This window comes from Chenopodium album, chromosome 5 (genome assembly GCF_948465745.1).
Source record: "Chenopodium album chromosome 5, dcCheAlbu1.1, whole genome shotgun sequence".
NCBI classification, from domain to species: domain Eukaryota; kingdom Viridiplantae; phylum Streptophyta; class Magnoliopsida; order Caryophyllales; family Amaranthaceae; genus Chenopodium; species Chenopodium album.
Window position 1 is genome coordinate 2,187,855 of NC_137838.1, and position 23,455 is coordinate 2,211,309.

At 32.3% G+C, this 23,455-nt stretch overlaps 2 protein-coding genes across 2 annotated transcripts; both read right to left on the reverse strand.

Annotated features, from left to right (window-relative positions):
• Positions 1-5,537: 5,537 nt before the first annotated feature.
• Positions 5,538-11,021, reverse strand: LOC145630029 (peptidyl-prolyl cis-trans isomerase FKBP42-like). The gene is made up of 8 exons (XM_081682267.1): positions 10,868-11,021; positions 9,583-9,657; positions 8,865-9,047; positions 8,274-8,363; positions 7,359-7,543; positions 7,127-7,249; positions 6,878-7,030; positions 5,538-6,063 (listed from the first exon to the last, which is right to left on the reverse strand). The coding sequence occupies exons 2-8, from the start codon at positions 9,617-9,619 to the stop codon at positions 5,737-5,739; spliced, it is 1,098 nt and encodes a 365-aa protein (XP_081538393.1). The 5' UTR covers positions 9,620-9,657; positions 10,868-11,021; the 3' UTR covers positions 5,538-5,736.
• A 7,783-nt stretch (positions 11,022-18,804) lies between these two features.
• Positions 18,805-19,236, reverse strand: LOC145631297 (uncharacterized). Its single transcript, XM_081683380.1, has one exon. It carries the CDS (start codon positions 19,234-19,236, stop codon positions 18,805-18,807), a length of 432 nt encoding a protein of 143 aa, XP_081539506.1.
• Between the last annotated feature and the right edge of the window lie 4,219 nt (positions 19,237-23,455).

Here is a 23,455-nt window from a genome sequence, read left to right on the forward strand (position 1 = left end):
ATGTTCTCCATTCATAACTTGTCCTTGAGATACCATAGTAGTAAATGTGTATTTTATTCTATACATATAATTAATATTTGTCCATTTTTAGGTCCAAAAATAATATTTTTTTTGACTTTATTATTAAAAGCTGTTATTTCCTCTGTTTTTTCCATGGTATATGAACTAGAATGACCAATATACATTGGTTTAGAGAATAATGAAGAAACTATATGTTATTTTTCTTGTCGGTAATAAACGATAAATTTGGTTGGTTATTTTTCTGATGGAAATCTCAGTTATTATATGACAGAAGAAGATAATAAAAGGCAATCACTTTTGATACATTTATGACTGACTTTTTTTTTTTTTGATGATTTTAGTTAAGCCAGTAATTTGGTCAATCAAATGTGCATGCATGTTTAATGTATAAATGTTGTATTATTGAAGCAAGTTGACACATGAGGTGGTAAAATTTGAACGTGTTTTGTTTGTATGTGTAATTTTATTTGGTTGTTTGTAAGTGACCTAGCTTTAAACTTCTTGTACATTGAGTTCATTGTTTGTTTTATTACTTCTAGAAAATTCAGATAAACGTACAATTGAGTAATTGACAGGAATTTTTGAGTAGTTCATCAAGGGATTGGATATGAAGGGGCATTTTCAACACGCTTTGAAAATAAGGAGGGTATTATAGGGAGAGAATAGTGCAGGCTAAAGTGAATGAAATCTTGAATCCACTCTCTGAGATGGGGTAAATCATATAACTTCTCATAATGATATATACGTAGTATATGTACGTGAATGTAGGATACAAAAATGCAAATTGTCAAATAGTTGGTTGAGACATTAAACACTAATTGCAAGATCACAACCTTATTAGGAAGTTAATTCTTTTCATAGAAGTAATTTTGTCATTTTTCTTTGGTGTATTAAGAGGCATATATGCCATATTGATATTGGATTTGAACCTAGGTCTTCATTAGTTGGTATATTATATATCACACCTTAACTTTTTTTTTTTTAGGAAACACATAAACTATGATAAGTAGTTTAACAATTATTCTTTTCATGCTTTGATATTTTGGGGATTGAATTTTGCATTATTCTCCCAATTTATATATCTATATCTATACCCCTATTTGCAAGAAGCTAGTACTGCCAAAAAATGGTGTACTTTCACACAAGAGAAGCATAGCTTAAAACTATCAATAATCTTGCTGAAACTAAAAGTCTTGTATACGATGTTGACATTACTTTTTCCATGAAACTAAGTAGTTACTAGTTGAGGGATAAAGTTGTAAGCATTAATAAGGCCGGTGAAATTGTTTGGATTTGAAGAATTATTTTCCATGCAAATTAAATAATCGTACATACATGTTTTCACACAATTTTTTCGTTCTTATAAATCATAATATGTACCCTCCTTAAGCTGTCGTTTACTTTTATATGCGATTGACATATGTACGAGAACACAGAAATAAACATTGCTACTTTTATTACGTGTTAAATTAATCACAAATAATCCAATTAAAATATAGATATTGTACACAGTAATAACTAGTAGTAGTATAACAACTAGTAGTAGTACTTGTGATGAAAATTCAGATGTCAATTGGGTGATATAATTAAATGCACATTGTTGCTAGCTTTTGAAAAATGCAAATGTATAATAAAAATGAAGCAATGCATATAATTGGTTGTCCACAAAGATAGATAAGTCTCTGTCTTTGTGGGGCACAAATTTAATGAATAAGGCAGTGCATATTTAAGGCGGTACCAAATCTGGTGAAGATTTAACTCAAACGAGTTAATAATCTTGATCATTTCTAATGAAATGTATAAAGGAGTTGGCTAGCAAATTTGTAAAATTTAAAGAATTTAAGCAAGCAATTTATCATCTAGGTGGCAAAATTATTAGAGGCAATTTCGGAGAGGTAAGGCTGAGCCCATGAACATGAGCCAAGGCAAGGTAAAGTATATGTTGGGCCTAGGTCACCCACCTCGTTGGGCTGCACGTCACATTCATATGATATTGTCCGCTTTGAGTCTAACACACGTATATCTATTTTTTGACATCTTCCCAAAAGCCTTATATTAATGAGATATGCCTCTAATCATAAGAAAGTCGTCTCTTCTTTATTTCTTCCATGTGGGGCTTAGGATAAACAACCCAACACCCTGAGGCCCTCATGGTGCATAGGGAAAGCATCTTGAATGATGGATGGTGCATGACCTGAAAGAGTGAAAGTGTTGTCTAGAGGCTTTATAGTGGCTATAATTCACGAAATTGTATAATTTTAAAATATTCTTGGGACGAGTTGTCTAAAATTCAAGTAAGGATACATCATACGATCTACGTCTATCAATTACTCATATTTGGAACCATCTACGTCTATTAATTAGTCACATAAAAGTTAAGGCATTGATGGGAAGACATTTTTGTAACAAGCTAAATTGATAACTAAGTAGCAAAGTGGATGGTTCCTACAACCCAAGTAGTCTCCTAGGGTATCATGGGATTTTTTTTTTTCCACTCTTCTCTATTATTTCTGAATATGAAAAGTTGAAATTCCTCTAAAATTAAAGCTATAATCTACACTTTCGGATCAATTTCAAGAAAAAAAAAATTCCAAACTTAAAATGAATGTGCAGGGTGCTTTAATTCCGGAGTCATAAAATTAGTTTGAAATCATAACAAGCCTACTTTTTCCACTCTTCTCTATTATTTCTGAATATGAAAAGTTGAAATTCCTCTAAAATTAAAGCTATAATCTACACTTTGGATCAATTCCAGGAAAAAAAAATAATTCAAAACTTAACATGAATGTGCAGGGTGCTTCAATTCCGAAGTCATAAAAATTGGTTTGAAATTATAACAAGCCTACCAATAAGCATATAAAATCTCGAAAATGACATTGATTTTCTCCCCTCTTTCTCTAAAATATTGCTTCTGATAGAGTATAAAACTTATTCTTGGGTCTCAACCATCAGCTTAAGCTTTTGACTGAGTTAGTCCTCTAACAGTTTCCTTTTCTATTTTATATTAGTCCTTTTCAAATTGTTTCACACTCTAGTTAAATTTCATGGTCCTATAATTAGAGCAGATAAAAAGGGACCAATAGAGTACAGTAGTTGACTGTGTTTTTCTAGATGAAAACTTTCTGGGTCTCCAGCTATTTTTGTGATACTAGAGGGCATTTTGGTCCTTTCATGCATGGGACTATGGGAGTTAGGGGGGAAGGCAATTTATGAGTGAAAATCTTGAACCGTTGAGTAGATTTATTTTTCATTAATAGCTAACTACTTCATGTTTAGACTGACCCGATCGTTTCCTTAACCGTATACGCGAAAGCGTTGTGCAAGATATATTGGAGAAAAACGTCAATATAATGCTAAGACAAGAATTGGATTGTGATTCCTACGGACCACGATAGGATTATGGGTTACGACAATTAGATGTAGAGCAAGTCATGGATTTAGGATTACGACAATTAGATGTAGAGCAAGTCGTGAATTTAGGATTACGACAATTAGATGTAGAGCAAGTCGTGGATGAGATATTAATTAGGACGGACAAAAATACATACCTTTATAATGTGATAAATATGAATTGAAATATAACTTAATACTTCATATTTAATATACTCTGTATAATTGTGTTTTAAAAGCTATATTTACAAGTACGAAGTATCAAGAAATTCTTACATTATTATCAAAAGCTAATTTAACTATGCTTGTATAAAAAAAGTATTGGCAAACAAATTCTCAAAAGATGGATGAGTTATGAACTTATAATGATTGTATCTAGTTAAGTAAATTAATCTTTGGGAAAAAGTACATTGATGAAAGTTTGTTATTGAATATTAGAATTGTTTCAAATATGAGGCTCCCAAATTAATTATGATTATTGTCATATGTGCTCTTAAAACAACAACATTTAATAGTTAAAATCTCACCTACCCAATTGGGTGGTAGGCGGAGAAAAATAATAAACTTGTAATCATGTTAGCATGTGTATATGAGGAAAATTCATCAACTACTTAACTATAATCGATCTCCCAATTTTAATAATAATAATAATAATAATACGGGGTCTTCACCTTTGACACATTCGGGGTTGTCTGACTTCGTTCCTGGCCGTGTTGTGTCGGCGGCGGCTCAGCGGAAGCGGGACAAGTATGGGGCACGTTGCAGGGCTAATGGTTATGGTTTTCTTCCTTTCTCCTTTTCTTCATTAGGGGAATTAGACAAGGATGCTATTGCGTTGCTGAAGCGGGTTCAGGCGTTCTCTAAGACTCAGGATATTGGTGCTCGTGCAGCTGCTCACATCTTCAGTAGGATCGGGTTCGCTATAGCTAGAGGGGTGGGAGCCCAGATTGTATCTCGGCTCCCTACCAATTTCTTGTAAATTGATTGAATTTGTAGGTTTTTTTTTTTAATTTTATAGCAACAATATTAATAATAATCCGTAATAATAGTAATAATTATGATAATAATTTTGATGTTGCAAGATCTTGGTCTTCTTGGATTTTAATATGTTATACAACTCATATACCAACCAAAAAGTGGTAGAAAGAGGTATATAATAATGCACGAAATATTAAATGAAAATCAGGACATAGGATCAGTGCCCATATCTAGAATGTTCTTGACTGTTATACAATATCTTATCATTTTACAAGATTAGTTATTGATGTGTCCAAATGATTCTGTCCACTTCATAAATCACTAATTCTTATTGGGGGAAGAATTTAAAGCCGATGTTCCGCATCACAATCCTCCTCTTGCTATTTCATTCAAGTGATATTGGAGTAGGTCGATCACTCTATGCCATTTTCACAACATGTATAACTTTTAAAGACAGCGACAATAACAGTATTTGTCATTTTTAGAAACCAATGCAATTTAATTTTATGAATACGTGTTTGTTTAGTTTTAATACGTCTAATTAATTTTAATTATAATTTATAAATTTACGAATAAATGTTAAATGTGAAATCATTTTTCGGTTTCGCCACATGTAATAATTTGATGGGTCCTTAACCAAAGCTAGCTAGTTCAACTTAATGGCTGACTTTTTGATCATGTGAATGGAGTAAATTTGTCTTGGGCTCTTGGCTAGCAAGGTATTTATTGTTTGATTAGTAACTGTCCAGAAACATATTTATTTATTGGGGCTGGATTTTATTTTTTGGTTTAATGCAAGAAGGTGGCAATTGTGTGATGTGAGGTACGTACGATTGTATTTGTAACAATAAAACTTCCAACAAAGAAATTGCAGCCAATAATAAGTATCAAACTGGCCCCTATATATTAGCCACACAAATAGAGAACTATATTATCATATGTCAATGATAATCATGTGCTCTTGTCCATCATCATAGACTTAATTATAATCAGTTCATACGATGAGTCGCGACTTTGATGGTCATATGCTTAATACCCCTGGCTATTGGGCGATTTATGATGGGTTTACTAGGTTAGAAAGTACTACGAAATAGTGGCCTGGGTCAATAAAGGGTCGAATTGTTTTTCAATTTAACTTACTCCCTTCGTCACATTATAACAAAACAAGCTTCATTCAGCAAAGGTATCTGATACATGGAACAGCAATTCAAGTTTCAAAAATACTACATAACATACAAAGTACTCCGTAACTAGAATTTAGATATACAATTACAGTTTGACAGCCGAAAACCATTCTGGCTTGATTCAAGGCTAGCTACAGACCATTTTTGGGAGCCATATATTAAATTATTCATTTTTCTGTGTTTTTCGGTTAAAAATCCTATAGAATAACGAGACTAACCATTGAAAAAAGAAAGCTAACCAATTGGTTTTTTGGGGCTTGGGTTCAGGTCTTGGTCCTAGTATGCCTTTGTACATCTCTTTCTGCTTCTGATAGACAACCTTTTCATGCTCAGCAAGCAACTGCAACTCCCTCACAATTGCTTTGTCAGTAGGAGCATATTTGCGAGCCTTAAGAAGATCTTCTCTTGCTGCTTCTGTTTGCCCAAGTTCTGCTCTTGCTTTTCCTCGTCTATACAGAGCTTTCACATTGTTTCCATCCTCAGCTAAGACCTAACAGTGAGTGAATCATCCAGCAAGTATTCAGTGTCAATAGATGGGGCACAGAAAAGTAGATAACGGAAGATTACCAACTATTATGAAGTCTACTTCACACTTCATATATAACACATAGTAGCAGTAGTAGTAGTACGTAGTAATGAAGGGTTGAAGACCTAAGTTCATCCAAAAAAAAAACTCTGACATCAGTTGTCGGATTTACTACTAAACAAAATAAGTCATATAGTAGCTTCTGTACACTTCTTCAGGATTCAAACTTGATATATACAAGGAAAAAAAAAAAAAGGAGATGATGTGATAATTGCTAAAATGCTTTTGGTCTATGAGAAACTTTTGAAGGGTAAGTATGGATGATACATAAACATAGGTCCTCACTTTCAAAGACAGGCCTTTGGTACCACCAACACAAATGCATGATACAAAATTACATATATATAGGTCCTGACTCCTCATTAACACAGGATATATGTATATCCTAATCTGAGGCTAGCAATATGTTTTATATTATCACGAGGAAGAGCAAAACAGATCCAGGACTTATATGCTTATTAACAGAACCTGGCATATACTTAGTACAGCATAGACAATCATGCTGAGAAGCTATATTGAGGGAAAGTACAGAAATCAAGGCTGTATAGTTCATATGAAAGGAATTTTTCACATATTAAACAAACGGACCCCCAAAGAGCTTTTCTGTAATGCTGTTAGTAATGCCAGAACTTTTTAATGCCTTAGCAGTAGCATGGTATTACCAAATCAGGAAAGACAAGCTGAACTCTTTAATGAGATTATGAGAGAAGTAACTCACAATGCCGCATTGCATAATGGCATCCTCATATTGCTTGAGCTTTATAAAACATGCAGCCATGTTGAGATGACAAGGATTCTTGACAGCCAAAGCCATATCATGGTACTTTCCAAAAAGCTGGAACATGAAATCATCTCCCATATATGCTATTGCCTAATGCATCAGGAGATAACACATTTATATTAAATATTTAAGATCTAATATGAAGCAAAAACAAGACATGACAATAATATGGATCAAGGAAGTAACCATTTCATACTGTTGTATGGCTTCCTCCGGTTTATCTTCCATGAATAAAGCATTGCCATCCATCCTTCTGCGATCTGCAGCACCAATCCTTTCCTCAACTGTCATGTCACTGCGTGGTTTACCCTACATCACATTTGCCGTTTAATTTAATATATATAGATGAAAAGGAAAAATAAACAACTTCCAGATAACACAATACGATTAATATTAAATCTGTCAGATAATTTCATACTTCTTTGGTTTCATCAAAACCAATGAGTTCAGCTTCATAAATAATATCTGCCATGGGTGGAACATTTGGAAAGGAGAAACTTCCTTCTTTTCCATAGCCTAGTTCCCAACCAACATGTATAAGGGCACGTTCTCCAGACTTCATGCTTGAGATACCAATTGTTAAGCCTTCCATCTCTTTCTTCTCTGTCAAAAAAACAATAATTCCTGCTCAGTATTGTATATCTACAGTCCAGATGAGTGGAATAATATCATCAAGGTCAACTACTCAACTAAATACAAAAACTTGCAACTAAAATGCTTTCAGAAACTCTGTTACATTTATAGCTTAAGACAAGTGAGATAATGCCACAAATGTTCACATCAGATAACATTTTCTTCAACAAATTTCAATGATGACACGGAGACACGACACTAAGCATTTGGAATTGGGACAGTTCATGGAGTCTAAATCCAGAATACATGCATGGACATGCACCGATATCAGGTGCAGCAGCTCTTGGATATGTGCTTGTAGATAGTCAGGTAATACTGTAATAGACAAGCTAGCAGTGGCAGGTGTTATAAACCTTCAAGTCAGTGCCTCATAAGTCATACCTTCAAATCTTTCAATGACCCCTTAAGTCCTTACATGAACCTTTAATTCACTTTCAGCAAGAAAACAGAACATTGTCCAATAACACATTGCAGAATTTTTTGTAATATATAATTCAATTTGCATCCAGTTGTAAAAAAGTGAGGCTGCAATATATTCTAGGTGCCTTAATTAAACAAAATTTTGAAGTAACCTTTATCTTCATCAAAGAAGTGCAGTCTGATTGGAAAACACCACAGCCAAAGCAAGCATAGTTGATAAACCAGCATTTAGTATGTAACAAGCTAACATATCATCTCATAGCCAAACAAAAAGAAATACCTTTGCCCAGAACTAGTTCTACTGGTCGTTGCTCCAGCCATGTGTCTTCAAACTTGTGTTGTGTGCTCTCAGTCCACGCCCTGTAATGCACTATCAGAAGGGGAGAAATACACAATCATATAAGGGCTATGAAGGGAGAAATGAGAAGCTGATTTTACTCTCCGCATGTACAGTACTAAGTAATTACCAAAACCTTATTTTGAAATTGTAAAATAGCCATGTGAAAAAAAAAATAAAAAAAATTGACACATAAAGTCACGATTTAGAGCAACGGAGATGTGCCAAACAAAATTTTATCAATTTATGTCACAGGTGCATTTCAAGACCAAGAGTATCATAAAACAATAATACGAATACTAAATATATAGATTAAAAAAAAAATGGAGAGTACCAGTAAAATTGTTAAAAGTTTTCCTCAAAAGAAGAACATCAAGTGTCATGAAGTTATAATAGACATGGTATGGTACTTTAAGACAATGAAAGGTGAAAGTATTGCCATCTATACGAACAATGAAGAAAAATATTTTCCAACAAATTGAATGCTCAGCAAAATCAGCAATTTTAGAAGGAAGGCTGTGACAGAATACTGACCAAAGCATGTGGAATATTTGGAAGGTTTTTCACCATGGCCTTCCTTAATAATTTGCTTGGTAACTTTCTCATGAAGAACCTCAATTTCAGCATCCGATTTTGGGGGGGTAGTACCATCTTGATGTGGCTCCTCATGAGTAAATGCTGCCTTCTCAGTAACAATATCATTCTCTCCATCTTCACCTACATAGGAGAACGGCAATCTGAGATGTTTAAAAAGATAGAACTCCAGAGTCTAAAAGACAATGATTCATAGGACTGTACCACAGAATTTCCTAGCATGACTTCACAGGTAGTATAAAACTTTCAATCTGGTAGTAAATCAACGTTGAATTGACTCAAATTTAAAATTGAAAATTATTGAATCAGACATTATAGTATAATGCAACAATCCATAGAAAAAAAATATATATAAAAATAAATATACTCCATAGAGCTCAAAATGCTACCTCCAATCCCAAAGGTTCAACTCAAAGCTTCACTAACCCTGTCTGTCTAAGTTACATGGACCTTCTTCCTTCTCCAGAAATCCCATACATAAGTCAAAATTGGCATAAAAGTTATAGCAATAGGAGAATTTGAGCGACACTAGAAACTTCAAAGGGACACTGGAAGATGCATAACAGTCTTGCATAAATATAACCCAACAATAGCAACAACAACAGCAACAAAGCCTTAATCCCTAAAAAAAAAAGGTTGAATATAGGAAACTCTGTACCTACTAATTGACTCTGTTGCTCTACTTCATCCTCCATTTTTCTTTATAATAGCACAATGGGGTCTTTTGCAGTACCTGTTTAACAAACCAAGCTCATATCAAAATTTTGTTAATTCCAAACTTAAAATGAAAATTAATCCCTTGAATTGAATAGTGAACTTTTAAAAACCCAATTTATGCGTGAAATGAATAAAATATAAGGAACATTTTGAGAGCTTCTGAATATAATTTTATTTCTCAATTTGTGATCAAACATTGGCATTGCCGCAATCTCCATTTCCAGTGCCAGACACAAGTCTACAATAGTCAGCCAATGACCCTTATTCATTATTCAATCTACAATGATGTACTTCAATCAGCAATGGTTTTCACACTTCTCTCATATAGATGTCCCAAATTTTTTTCTCCTTTTTCCATAAAGTTAAATACAAATCATCCCTCTCTATCACATCAACCTCATTTCACTTAATCCCTTCGCTTTCCCCTAGATTTTCTTCTCTCTCTACACGTTCATCCAGCAAAAGTTCCCTCCTTAAGACATCACAACACATTACACAATACCAATGAATTATGACCACATTGTTGCTTTGTAAACATATCAAAGGCATAATTTTACAGCATCGAGTCACATTCCAAGATCGACATAACCACAAGATTCCATTTGCATTCTACAATTGATTAGATTCAATACCCATAGTGGATAAATAACCAACATTTCAATAACATAACAACTTCCCAAATTCAATCTATTTCTCAATTATCTTTTTACTACCCTCGTCTTAAAAACTGATCTTGTATATCTATGTCGAAATAAGAATCAATTTCAACCCAAACTTTCCATAGACACTCTTACATTTTAACTTCATGTACTTCACTAATCTCACTGAACAAGAATAACGTTCCGAAAATGAAATCACATCTAAGACGAACTAAAATACATAAACCACAACATAAATTAAATTCAAAAACCCTTCAATAATTCTTATTGGGTTTACAACAATCTAAACTACTTAAAACAATTAAATAACCAATAAGATTTGCTTAAACATAATCATCATACTTCATTAAAATCATATCACATCAAATTCATATCAAATTGAAGAATTTCCACATTGGCATATAATCAATATGTTTCAAACCATACTAAATAGTTTTAATTAGAACTTCATATCAGAAATCATAGTTTAGTATATTAGAACATGAATTCGTAAATCTGGGTATCCAAATTTTCTTTCTTGTTTGTAATAGGCGGAGAATTGATAAAGAGAAGGGAGAGGCGGCTTACAAGGGTGGCGCAAAAGGCGGGAATTTCGCCGGATATATGTTTCCGATGGTAGAACAGAGAAAGTGAGGAATCGGCGTCAAAGGTAGCACCACTGAGAGGACTGTTGAAAGAAAGAGAGCGAGAGAGAGTGGAAGTCACGCTCTTAAAGTTGAACAAAGGTGGCTGGATTACAGTGTTACGTAGTCAAAATTGAATAGTGAAATACCAAATACAGAGTATAATTTACGGTTTTCACCGTATGCTTGAGCTCTCAATTCGGGTAAACGGGTCGGGTTTAGGTCGGGTCAACTCGGATAATTTCCATAACCTATGCGGGTCGGGTTTGGGTTGGGTCATGCTTGAGTCGGGTCATACTTCTTTTCGGGTTTAGGTCGAGTTACATTCGGGTCGGGTGAACAATAGGTCGGGTTTAATTCGGGTTGAAACGGGTTCGATTCAAATCAATAATTTGCGGGTTAGAATCAGGTCGGGCCATTCTCGGGTTTGAGTCGAGTTCAATTCAAGTCAATAATTTGCGGATTATAATCAGGTCAGGTAATTTTCAAGTCAGGTCATTCTCGAATTCAAGTCGGGTTCGCTTCAAGTCAATAATTTGCAGGTTATAATCAGGTTAGGTCATTTCCAAGTCGGGTCATTCTCGAATTCAAGTCGGGTTCGTTATGTTCAGGTCAATAATTTGCAGGTTACAATCCGGTCGGGTCATTTCCAAGTCGGGTTATATTCGGGTTCAACTAACTACAAATAGATAATTATCATTTTTATCAAGCTAATTATTTCCTTTAACTATAATATATATGGCAATATACTAGGAAACTATAATCTATAATTTAAGAAGATAATTATCTCCATTGACCAAACAACAAATATATACTATATTTAACTCTTAAATTTGAGGATGATGCTCCTTTCTTTTGCTGGCCTAGACCGACTTGGTCTCCCTAGACAAAATGCTTTGATCAATAATAATAACGTGGTCTAAATTGCATTTAAGGTGATTTGAAATCGGGTCAGGAACAATTTGAGATGAATTTAAGTCGGGTCAATAATAAGTCGTGTTAATTTTGAGTCGGCTTAGTAACAGATCGGGTTGAATTTTTGACTCGGGCAAGTAATAGGTAGGTCAATAAAAAGTCACGTTGAATTTGGGTCAGGTCAATAAAAAGTCGGGTTGATTTCAGATCGGGTTTGTAACAGGTTGGATTAAATTCGGGTCGGGTTAGGAACGAGTCGGGTTGAATTCAGGTTAGTAACAATGCAAGTCGGGTTGAATTCGGGAATTGACGGGTTGAAACGAGTTTGGGTCAATTTCGGTTCAAGTCGGGTTCGGTGCAAGTTAATTAATTTGGCTATTGTAAGCCGGTAAATCGGTGCAAGTTGTAAACCGGTAAATTGGTCGCTTAAAAGCAAATAAGATGGTTCCACACACCCAATTGGACACCCGGAGGGTATTAGGGACCATGTTAAACATTTCGGCAATTTTTATTTCCGAGCGAAAAAAAGTCAAAAAATTCCAAAATTGAAGGCTAATATCCACGCTTTTTGAGAAATTTTGGAGGTTTCGGGACCCGATGTCGAAAAGTCTTGAAATTCTATGGGATACATCTCGGGGTCATATAATGTCGTTTGAAACCATATATGATCATTATTTGTTGTCATAAATGTTCGTGGTAGGCTTGAATTAATGAAATCGGTGCAAGTTGTAAACCGATAAATTGGTCGTTTAAAGGCAAATTGGATGGTTCCACCCACCCAATCAGACTCCCAGAGGGTATTAGGGACCATGGTAAACATTTCGACAATTTTTATTTCCGAGCGAAAAAAAAGTCAAAAAATTCCAAAATTGAAGGCTAATATCCACGCATTTTGAGAAATTTCGAAGGTTTCGGGGCCCGGTGTCAAAACGAAATGAGATTTTAGGGGATACATCTCGGGGTCATATAATGCCGTTTTGAACCATAAATGATCATTATATGTTGTCATAAATGTTCATGGTAGGCTTGAGTTAATGAAATCGGTGCAAATTGTAAACCGGTAAATTGGCCGTTTAAAGGCAAAATTGATTGTTCCACAAACCCAAATGGACTCCCGGAGGGTATTAGGGACTATGGTAAACATTTCGGCAATTTTCATTTCCAGGCGAAAAAAAGTCAAAAAATTGAAAGCTAATATCCACGCTTTTTTGAGAAATTTTGGAGGTTTCGGGACTCGGTGTCGAAAAGGCTTGAGATTTTAGGGAATACATCTTGAGGCCATATAATGCCATTTGAGACAATATATGATCATTATATGTTTTAATATATGTTCGTGGTAGGATTGAATTAATGAAATTGTAAAACGGTAAATTGGTCGTTTAAAGGCCAATTGGATGGTTCCACCCACCCAATTGGACTCTTGGAGGATATAAGGGACCATGGTAAACATTTCGGCAATTTTTATTTCTGAGCAAAAAAAAGTCAAAAATTCCAAAATTGAAGGCTAATATCCACACTTTTTTAGAAATTTTGGAAGTTTCGGGGTCCAGTTTTGAAATTCATGGAGATATACCTCGGGGTCATATAATGCCGTTTGGAACCATATATGACCATTATTTGTTGTCATAAATGTTCGTGGTTGGCTTGAGTTAATGAAATTAGTGCAAGTTGTAAACTGGTAAATTGGTCGTTTAAAGGCAAATTGGATGGTTCCACCCACCCAATTGGACTCCCGGAGGATATTACGACCCGTGGTAAACATTTCGGCAATTTTTATTTTCAATCGAAAAAAGTCAAAAAAATTCCAAAATAAAAGGCTAATATCCACGTTTTTTGAGAAATTTTGGAGGTTTTCGGGGCCCGATGTCGAAAAGTCTTGAAAATCTATAGGATACATCTCGGGGTCATATAATGTCGTTTGGAACCATATATAATCATTATATGTTGTCAATATATGATTGTGGCAGGCTTGAGTTAATGAAATCGGCACAAGTTGTAAACCGTTAAATTGATTGTTTAACGGCAAACTGGATGGTTCCACCCACCCAGTTGGATTCCTGGAGGGTATTAGGGACCATGGTAAATATTTCGGCAAATTTTATTTCCGGACGAAAAAAAAATCAAAAAATTTCAAAATTGAATGCTAATATTCACGCTTTTTGAGAAATTTCGAATGTTTCGGGGCACGGTGTCGAAAAGCATTGAGATTTTAGGGGATACATCTCGGGGTCATATAATTCCGTTTGGAACCATATATGATCATTATATGTTGTCATAAATGTTCGTGGTAGGCTTGATTTAATGAAATTGGTGCAAATTGTAAACCGATAAATTGGTCGTTTAAAGGCAAATTGGATGGTTCCACCCAGCCTATTGGACTCCCAGAGGGTATTAGGGACAATGGTAAACATTTCGGCAATTTTTATTTTCTGGTGAAAAAAAGTCAAAAAAATTCCGAAATTGAAGGTTAATATCCTCACATTTTGAGAAATGTTGGAGGTTTCGGCCGTATGCTCCAGAAATGTTATATATAGTAAAATTCTTTTTTTTTTTTTGAAAGAATATACAATATAATTCTTAGGGTTACATAAAAGTGTTAAATATACTTTTGAAAATGGTAAATAATTAGAAATTTGTGACAAAATACGCGTAAATCAGTGTATTTTGTTTTGATTTTCTAAATTTAAACAATTTTCAAGATTGTATTTAATGCTTATATGTAGCATAATTGGACAAGATTTTCTAAATTTAAAAGGGACAAGAATTCCCCTTCTTAATTATACAGTGGATTATCTCTCATAAAAAAAATAAAGAAAAATAAAATTACAGAGGATTATATTTATGTGTACACTTTATTTTGGAGAAAATACAAGTTAATCTTTATGATTAAGTAGCCATATTGTTCATAAACAGTTGTTTTTTAAAAAAAGTTCACTGATTTACAATATTACAATTAAATTGACAAATTTTGTCAACTAAAAATATTAATTGGGTTTGCCTCATTCATTTTGTGGATTGGGACATAATTAGTTCATGAAAAAAGTTGACCCATTTTAGTGAAAGGAAATCACTAGATGAGTTCCCAAATGGTCTTTTGTTTGTCGGGAGGGAATACCACTGTGCTCTTAATTTGCTTGATCTTATTGTTGGGCCTAGCAATTATCAAGTTGGGATCGACTCCGTTTGAAATAAATCGCAAATCGATTCAACAACATCATCACTACTTATGTTTCACTTTTGGGTCTTCAAATGCATATTATGATTGGGGTGATGAGATACAGTCAATTTGATCATGTTTAGGTGGTCTTTATATTCACCTTATTTTTAAATCATATTTTATGAAAATATGTGGCCATTAGCTAAATTTAGAAAGGAAAGGAGAAAAAAAAAAAACTAGTCTAGTTCAATTTACAATAAAAATAGTTTTTAAAGTTTTATTATGTGAAATACATGGGAATAAACGACACTCTTAGAAATGGCTTAGTATGATATGCTATTTCTCCTCAAGGGGTATTTATTTATCAAATTAAAATTAATTCTTAAGAAGTACTTCGATGTAGTATGATATTTCTCCTCAAGGGGTATTTATTTATCAAATTAAAATTAATTCTTAAGAAGTACTTCGATATAGTATGATATAGAGGTGAACACGAGTCAGATTGAACCTTCGATATAGTGTCTCATTTCGGGCCAAGGGAGCAGGGCAAGCCTAATTTCGGATTCTCGGGTAGAAAAGTGTGGGTCAAACTCAAGCATGCTAAATTGCTAATATCAAGTTGGGCTGGTGCATGCCTTTTCTAGTCTAGCCTAATATAGGCTAAAATATACAATTTGAGCCCAAACATGAACTTTTTCATGTCACTCCAATTAGGCAATTATAGTGTACAATAGTATAATAGTATAGTAGTATGGGCTTAAAGAAGTGAAAATTGTGTATTTGTGTTCCTTTTAATTAATCCACATTAGTTTTTATTTGTATCATAAAATTCTAATCTTAAAGTTGTTTTTATAGCAACAACAAAATATGACAACTCGTTGCACCAAAAAAAACAAAATATGACAACTCCATACATATTGTATATTTGTATGTGATTTTTAGTTTGATATATATATAAAAAAGACATAGTACTACTCCATTAGAATAGTTTGATTTCCCCACACAAGATACATTTTGTTTATCTATTTTTAGATGCAAACAAGGAGGCACCTTCCCAAAAAGATCTTTTGAAAAGCAAATGATGATTTTATTTTGTATGAAGTAATAATTTTCATGGCATCATAATTGAAAAACATTCACGAAGTGCTTGCCCACTTTATCACAATGATAATTCCAAGAGAGTGAGGGATAGCTTAAGTGGTTAGAGCTCCCCTCCCGGTCCTAGGTGATTCTAGGATCGATTCTCATCACCCGCCCTTGTGGCTCTCTAAACACCAAAAAAACAATGATAATTCCAAAATGATAAAATCATGAGCCTTTTTTATATTATTTATTTTCTTCTGAATTGAAAGCGCTACCTTTTTTTTTTTTTTTTTGGTGCTAAGAGATTCACAAAAGACGGAGATGAGAATCGATTTTAAGTTGTTTTCTAGAACCAAGAGAAAAGATCTAACTACTTGAGTTATCTGTAACTCTCACAACTCTACCCATTGTTAATGTACTTATTTGTTTATTGCGAAATTAAATGATGATTTTTCTTAAGTTCAGTTGGACTAAAGAATTGGACCGTTGTCCTCTACAAGTCTACAAAGATTACTCTACTTTTACTAGTCATATAAGAATATGGGTCTGAAAAAGTTGACCAGGAATATACCAAGACATGTGCATCACTCTTAAGGACCATCCTACTAATCCAAGGCATCTAAGTAGTGTTATCCATAAAATATATACTTTCGTATAAATAATACTTTAGTCTTCTCGTGTTGAAATTATTTGAATGAGGCAGTTATGGAAATTTATTAATCAATACTTAGAATAACATTCACGTCAATGAATGTCTTTGTGTGTACCAATTATTTCATATTAAAATCGTAGTAATCGATATAGAATATAGATTGTATGTATACATAGGACTCAAATAAACTTATATTTCTTACGAAGTATTATTTTTACGCGAACTTTATAATTGAAAATAAAAAAACTAACTCATTACTCAAATATTGAGTATGACTCAAGTTTTCTTCTTCAAAAAAAAAAAAGAAAAGTACGACTTAAGTTGACCTGTTATAGATTGTTCAACTTAAATTAAGGATCTGTTTTCACTGACTAAAATGAGCTAAACTGAACTAAAATGAACTTATCAGAGTTGAACTGAACTTAAATGAATATTTTATGAAAGAAGAAAATTATGAACTGAACTGAACTGAACTAAAAATAATCTGATGAAAACAGGGTCTGACAGTTGTCACAATATACGAAGTATATTTTTTAAAAAATAGTACTTCGAATAGCTAATACGAAGTAAGAGTTAGCGGATATCTAAAAATTCAACATCTTTTTACTCTTCAATGTAGTGCAATAAAGTATGTAAAATTAGAAAAATAGTTTTTAAAATGAAAAAAAAAAAAAAAAAAAAAAAAAACACTTCTATTCCATAAAATATTAACTTTATTATGTGGCTACGCTTAGGGTCTACTCACTTTAGCTTAATTTCAGTCCAGTTCAGCTCCAATCAGTTCAATTCAGTTCAGCTCTTAATTCCCATCTCTCATAATATATTCATTTTAGCTTAGTTCATCTCATTTTAGTAAATGTGAACAAGCCCTTAGTCATGACCATATTCTTTCCTATTCTATGTTATGGACTTATGGAGCATTCTATATTTCATTATTTCTATATGCTTACTTGCAATACTTAAGGCATGGAAAATGAAAGTCATGCGACAAACTTTAAAAAAGGGGTAAACTAAAGTTAGAAAAGACATTAGAATTATATTAATAGAAATTTCTTATGTCATCTAATAAAAAAAAAAAAAAAAAAATTGATTAGATACATAAAATACTGTTATGTTAACCAAAATATTCCTCTTCTAGCGGCTCAGAGTTTGTGTGACCAAAACAATACACACCATGATCAACTTTTGCAACTAAAAGTAAAGGTGCCATTTGCAATGTTTGTCAATTTTGGAAGGGAGACAAATAAAAGAGAAATAAAATTATATGTACACTCTCATCCAATTTACTTGTCCCACAGTCATTTGCACTAATAAAAAAAAAAGAGCAAATATCGAATATAAGACGTAAGTATCGACTGAAGAAGTAAATAAGTTTTATTTTCACACTATATAAAAATATACTCCTTTCGTGTTTTAATAAGTGTTGTATTTTGACTTTTTTCACTATTTACATAATACTTTTGACTTAATTAATTTACTAATATATATATATATATATATATATATATATATATATATATATATATATATATATATATATATATATATATATATATATATATATATATATATATATATTAAAAAAAACAAATGTTATTATATAATACTCCGATATTATTGTTGGATTTGTTATAATGTATATTTTCATTATACTGTATCAATTTTCCATAATATTAATTAAAATAATTAAGGGTCAAAACCGTGTCTCTAAATACGTATTTAGTCAAAATATAACACTTTTTAAAATACGAAGAGGTAATAAAAATTTATATAAATAAATAATGGACAAAGGGGTCCAATTATGAATTATCATATCTTTTCCAAACAGAGCAACAAATCAAATACGTACTCCTTAAGAGATAAGAGAATCTCAAAAATTACTCCAAATAAATTATACTCCGTATTTAATTTTATTTGTTCAGAACATAATATTTTAACCCTTCTAATGCTATTTACATAAACACTGCAAAATCCAAAAAAAAAAAAAAGGTAAAGTATACATCTATGAAACAAAGTGCTCTGTTTTCTTGTGTATAATCCTATAAACTTTATCATAGAAAAAAAAAAAAAAAATCTAACTTAAAAGTTTCCTGTTTGTATTGATAGAAGGAGACGGCATAATCTTGATAACAAGGCCAGGAAAAACATCATCAGGATCATGAATATGAGGGTTACGTTCAACAATATAAGGATCACCACACTTGTCACTAATAGTATGAAGAGTTTCACCTTCACCAACAACGTATATTTCATCGCACGGTCGATGATGTTCATGAAAGCTCGAACCTTTCATCGCTTTTAAGTTGTTACTACTAGTAGAGTAATAGTTATGATGATCGTTGTCGTTGTTGTTGTCGTCGTAAGGGTTGAAATTCTCCTCCCTTAAGGTTATGAACAAGATTAGGACGACTATGATAATAGAACAGTACCATGAGGCGGTATCTGCTATTGTCAGGGTTGCTCTGATACCATTTGTACGTCGTTCTGATGGACTTAAAGGAGTCATTTTGGGGTTTTGAATTTTTTTTATTTTTATTTTTTTCTTTTCTTTTGGGTGTGTGTGAAATGTTTTTGGTTTTTTTGGGTGTTATAAAATGATTTTGGGTGGGTTATATAAGGGGTGAGAAATGGGTGTTGGTGATGTTGAGGTGAAGTGTGGAAAGTGGAGAGAGAAAAAGTGGAGTTGAAGAGTTGGGTTTATTTTGGGGGGGTGGAGTGGAAGAAGGACGTGCATATTGGTGTGGAGTGGGAGGGTGAAAGTGGGGTCAAATTTTGTTTAGGCTTTATGTTTAGTTTACCAAATCAATTTTAGTTCTTAACTTAAGTCTTCCTTGTACTTTATATATTGTGCCTTCTTATCCTCTCGTCTCTCTATAATAAGCATTAATGTATGAAAAAAATCAAGTACTCGCCATATTGTTTTGGACAAAATCTATGGCTATATATAGAATACTACCGGAGTATCATTCAATTCTAACTTATTAGTGGTGTTTTGGTATCGTATAGTATTTGTCAATATGTGGTTGAAGAATAATTCTACAATGATCATCTTTTGGATGATATTTATGGTTTATGTATAGAAGTAGTAGTTTCAACATTTTTTAAGCTGTGTAGAAAACGATCTAGGTAAACCCTATAATGATAATATACCATAAGGGGTTAGGGCACTAGGTACTATAGAGTAGCTAGATACACAAACTTATTATTTTCAAGCAATGCAATATAATTACACTACGAAATCACATTCAAATCAAGAATCTCTTTTATGGAGTACTTCTTTGACTTATCAACAAAGCTTACACAAATAATAATGTGAGTACTCGCATTCGAGGACTCAAATTTTAAAGTTTGTCCCATTGTTATATCGATGTTGTAGGTGTTAACTAGTTTTCTTGGTTAAAGTTTTAGGTGTAATACTTAAGATTCGAAATCAAATCTCATCTATAATATTGTCTGTTATACTCACTGAGTGCACAAATTAAAGTGGTTTGTTTTGGTAGAATTTATTAATAGATGCAATTCACTTTAGTCAAACCACTTTTTACCAAGTATTAATTATTGCAGTATTTAGAAATTGTACATAGACAGTAAAGATGACAATTATGACAGAGTTTGTTTATGTGTCTTATCTTACAGAAATTACATAAGTAATGCTTATAAAGCAATGTCATTCTTCTAATCAAGCAATCATTCTCAAAGTAAGCAATTTATATGCTTCGATTTGTGGAAACCCAGAGAAAACACATAGGAGTTGAAGCCAACTACTTTAGGTTGAACAAACCCACAAGGAAAAAAGACTTGTTGTTGAACAAGAAACAATTACTCGTAAAATTCGCATTTGTAATGAAACAATGTTGCTTCAATCATAATTTTCTGTTAATAACTCCTTTAAATGTTAATCTCATTGACATTATATGGCTTTTGCTCTAGAAAAAAAAAATACAAAACCCATACTAAACTAACACTATGCATGGATTAGGGCGTGTGTGACCACTATAATCCCATTGACATATACGTGGTATACATTTTAAACTTTTTAGTGAACTTGAAATTTTTTTCACCTAGATGACAATGTTAATTAGAGTGTACGTAGTGTATGTATTATTTTAAAATTATTAACAAACCGAAGTTGATAAAATATACATCTTCATGATGACTTATTTTATTCAGCTATAGTAAGCAAGAACCTTTTCAATAAGTGTGTTAGTAAGAATTTATTTTATTTTGTTTTTGGAGTAAAATTTTAAGGTAAGTTCTGACTTGTGGCACTTACGAGTAAAGATAAAACACAAATTGTAAGGAAAAAGAAATTAAAGATTTAAAATTTGAATTGAAGGGATATAATGATATACTTGGTGTCATATATCATGTGTATGTAGAGTGTTTATTGCTAAAAAGGAGAAATAGTGTGCCAAATTCATGCCTAATTTAAGAAAACAAAAAACCCTTTCATATTTCACATGGCTTAACGAGAATGTTGAGCCAATCATCCTCAACTAACAAAGTTGACCATTTCCAAAGGCTCATACTCTTTGTGAGGGGATGGATCCTTTACATAAAATTGTGTAAATAAGGCCAATATTTGTGTATATATGTTAGGAATATAGGAAAATATATTATTGTGATATATTTTTCATATAGATCTTATAATATTATATTTAAGATATATTATTATCCTAAATATAATATTATAAGATCTATATGGAAAATATATCACAATAATATATTTTCCTATATTCCTAACAATATACTTGTATATGTTATTTGTATTTTAGTAAGTCTTAAATTCGTGAATGATAGTACAATGGTGTAAGATATTTGGCTTTTTTAATTTTTAAAATAAAATAACAAGCATAATAACCTTCGACATAAAAAAAATACTGCTTAAAAATACAAAGCTAAAATTAAATGAGTGAGCAATTCTAGAGGCTTGGTAAGAGCATATGCCAATTGAATTCTTTGTCTGAGATCTTAGAAACACAAAGGACACCAAGCTTAATTAGACCTAGGGCATCCTATTTCAATTCTTGTACCAAGTACCAATCAATCAATCTATAATTCAATAACTTCCTTTTTTCTACAAACAATAGGATGGGATAGTGAATTTCATCAATATTCTAAAAAAAGTAAATAAAATTTACTAAATGAAGTCAAAATCATTAAATAGCCATTGACATCGAGCTAAGCCTTTGTCCTTTAAGATTAGGTCAACTTATTCTCACCTAATATTCATTTTTTAGGTTGAATGAGAACGAATTGAAAGTAGACATGCAAACTTTGATTCCAAATATATCTCAAACCTTTAACTAAAAAAAGTACTAGCTCATAAATCGCCTGAAGTACAATCAAACTATGTCCACTAATACAGATTTTCATATTAAAAGCTATACAATGAATTGTCACTACTTTGCCTTAACAAAATTAAGTTAATTTACAATAAATTTAAACCAAAGAAAAAAAAAACCACTACTTTCACTAGTCATTTGAAAAATAAAAAAAAAATAATTTATCCTATTTTTCATTTAAATATTTTAATTATGAGCTGATGTTAGAAAAGAGTATGCATGACTACATATATAAACCTAATTGGTGTCCTATTTAAATTTATCGACTACACTACAATAATCGTGCACCAAAATGACAAAATTCTTCTTGACCAATATTTTCTCAACAAGAAGCGATGATCAAACACTTGATTATAATGTTGAACTTGACTAAATTAACCATATGTTGATGTTATTGGCTAATTAGTGTGAATATCCAACATCAAAAACAACATTATTGTGTATAAATTATGAATTTGTTGATTAATATAGACAATTAGCAACATTTTCCTTTAATTTTGTGGGTCAGTGTCAAGAATTTCTTGTTGGAGCACGTCAAATAAGTGGTAGTAATTTTTTTTATCTAAGTGCAGTGTTTTTTGGTGCATTTATCAGGAGTCAGACCCCATTTATAAGTTAGAATTTCTATAGTTATAAATAAATAAATAAATTATATCAGGTGATAACACTGATAAGTTAAAATAGTGAACCAAAATGGCTGTTGACTAGATAACAATTTGGCAATTTGCTCAACCAATTAACGTTTACTGTGCCATTTTCGATTTTATTTTTAAGTCTAACATGCTATGGTTAGTCCACGTAAAATAAAATAACATAATTATCTGTGCTTTAAAATATCTGAGTAGTACAAAAATGCAAGGAAATAGGTTTAGCCAACAGTTTACAATCAAGGTGTGTGATGATTTATTTATTTATTTATTTTTTTTTTTTTTTTTTTTTTTTTTTGTTTTTTTGGTGTTTAGAGAACCACAAGGACAAGTGATGAAAATCGATCTCAAAATCTCTTGGAATCGGGAGGAGAGCTCTAAGCCTCTAACCAATTGAGCTATCATAATTTTATACTTTAGCTACGAAGGACCACTCTACGATTTATAAACCCAGTTATACATAAAAATAGGTACATCTATACGTATGTTTTTGCTTGGTTGAAGGTTTTAAAATGAGAAAATTTATTGAATGAGCAGAAAACAGTATGTTTAGATACACCTAACTCTAAATACATTGTACATATATACCGTTATGTAAACTTGATTACATGTAAGAATTTTCACCCACTCCATAAGATTAGTAATTACTCCGTATATTTAGAAGTATAATTTTATGGATAACATTTCAAAATATGCAAAAACTGATTTACTGATTGTCAATAAAAATTATTGA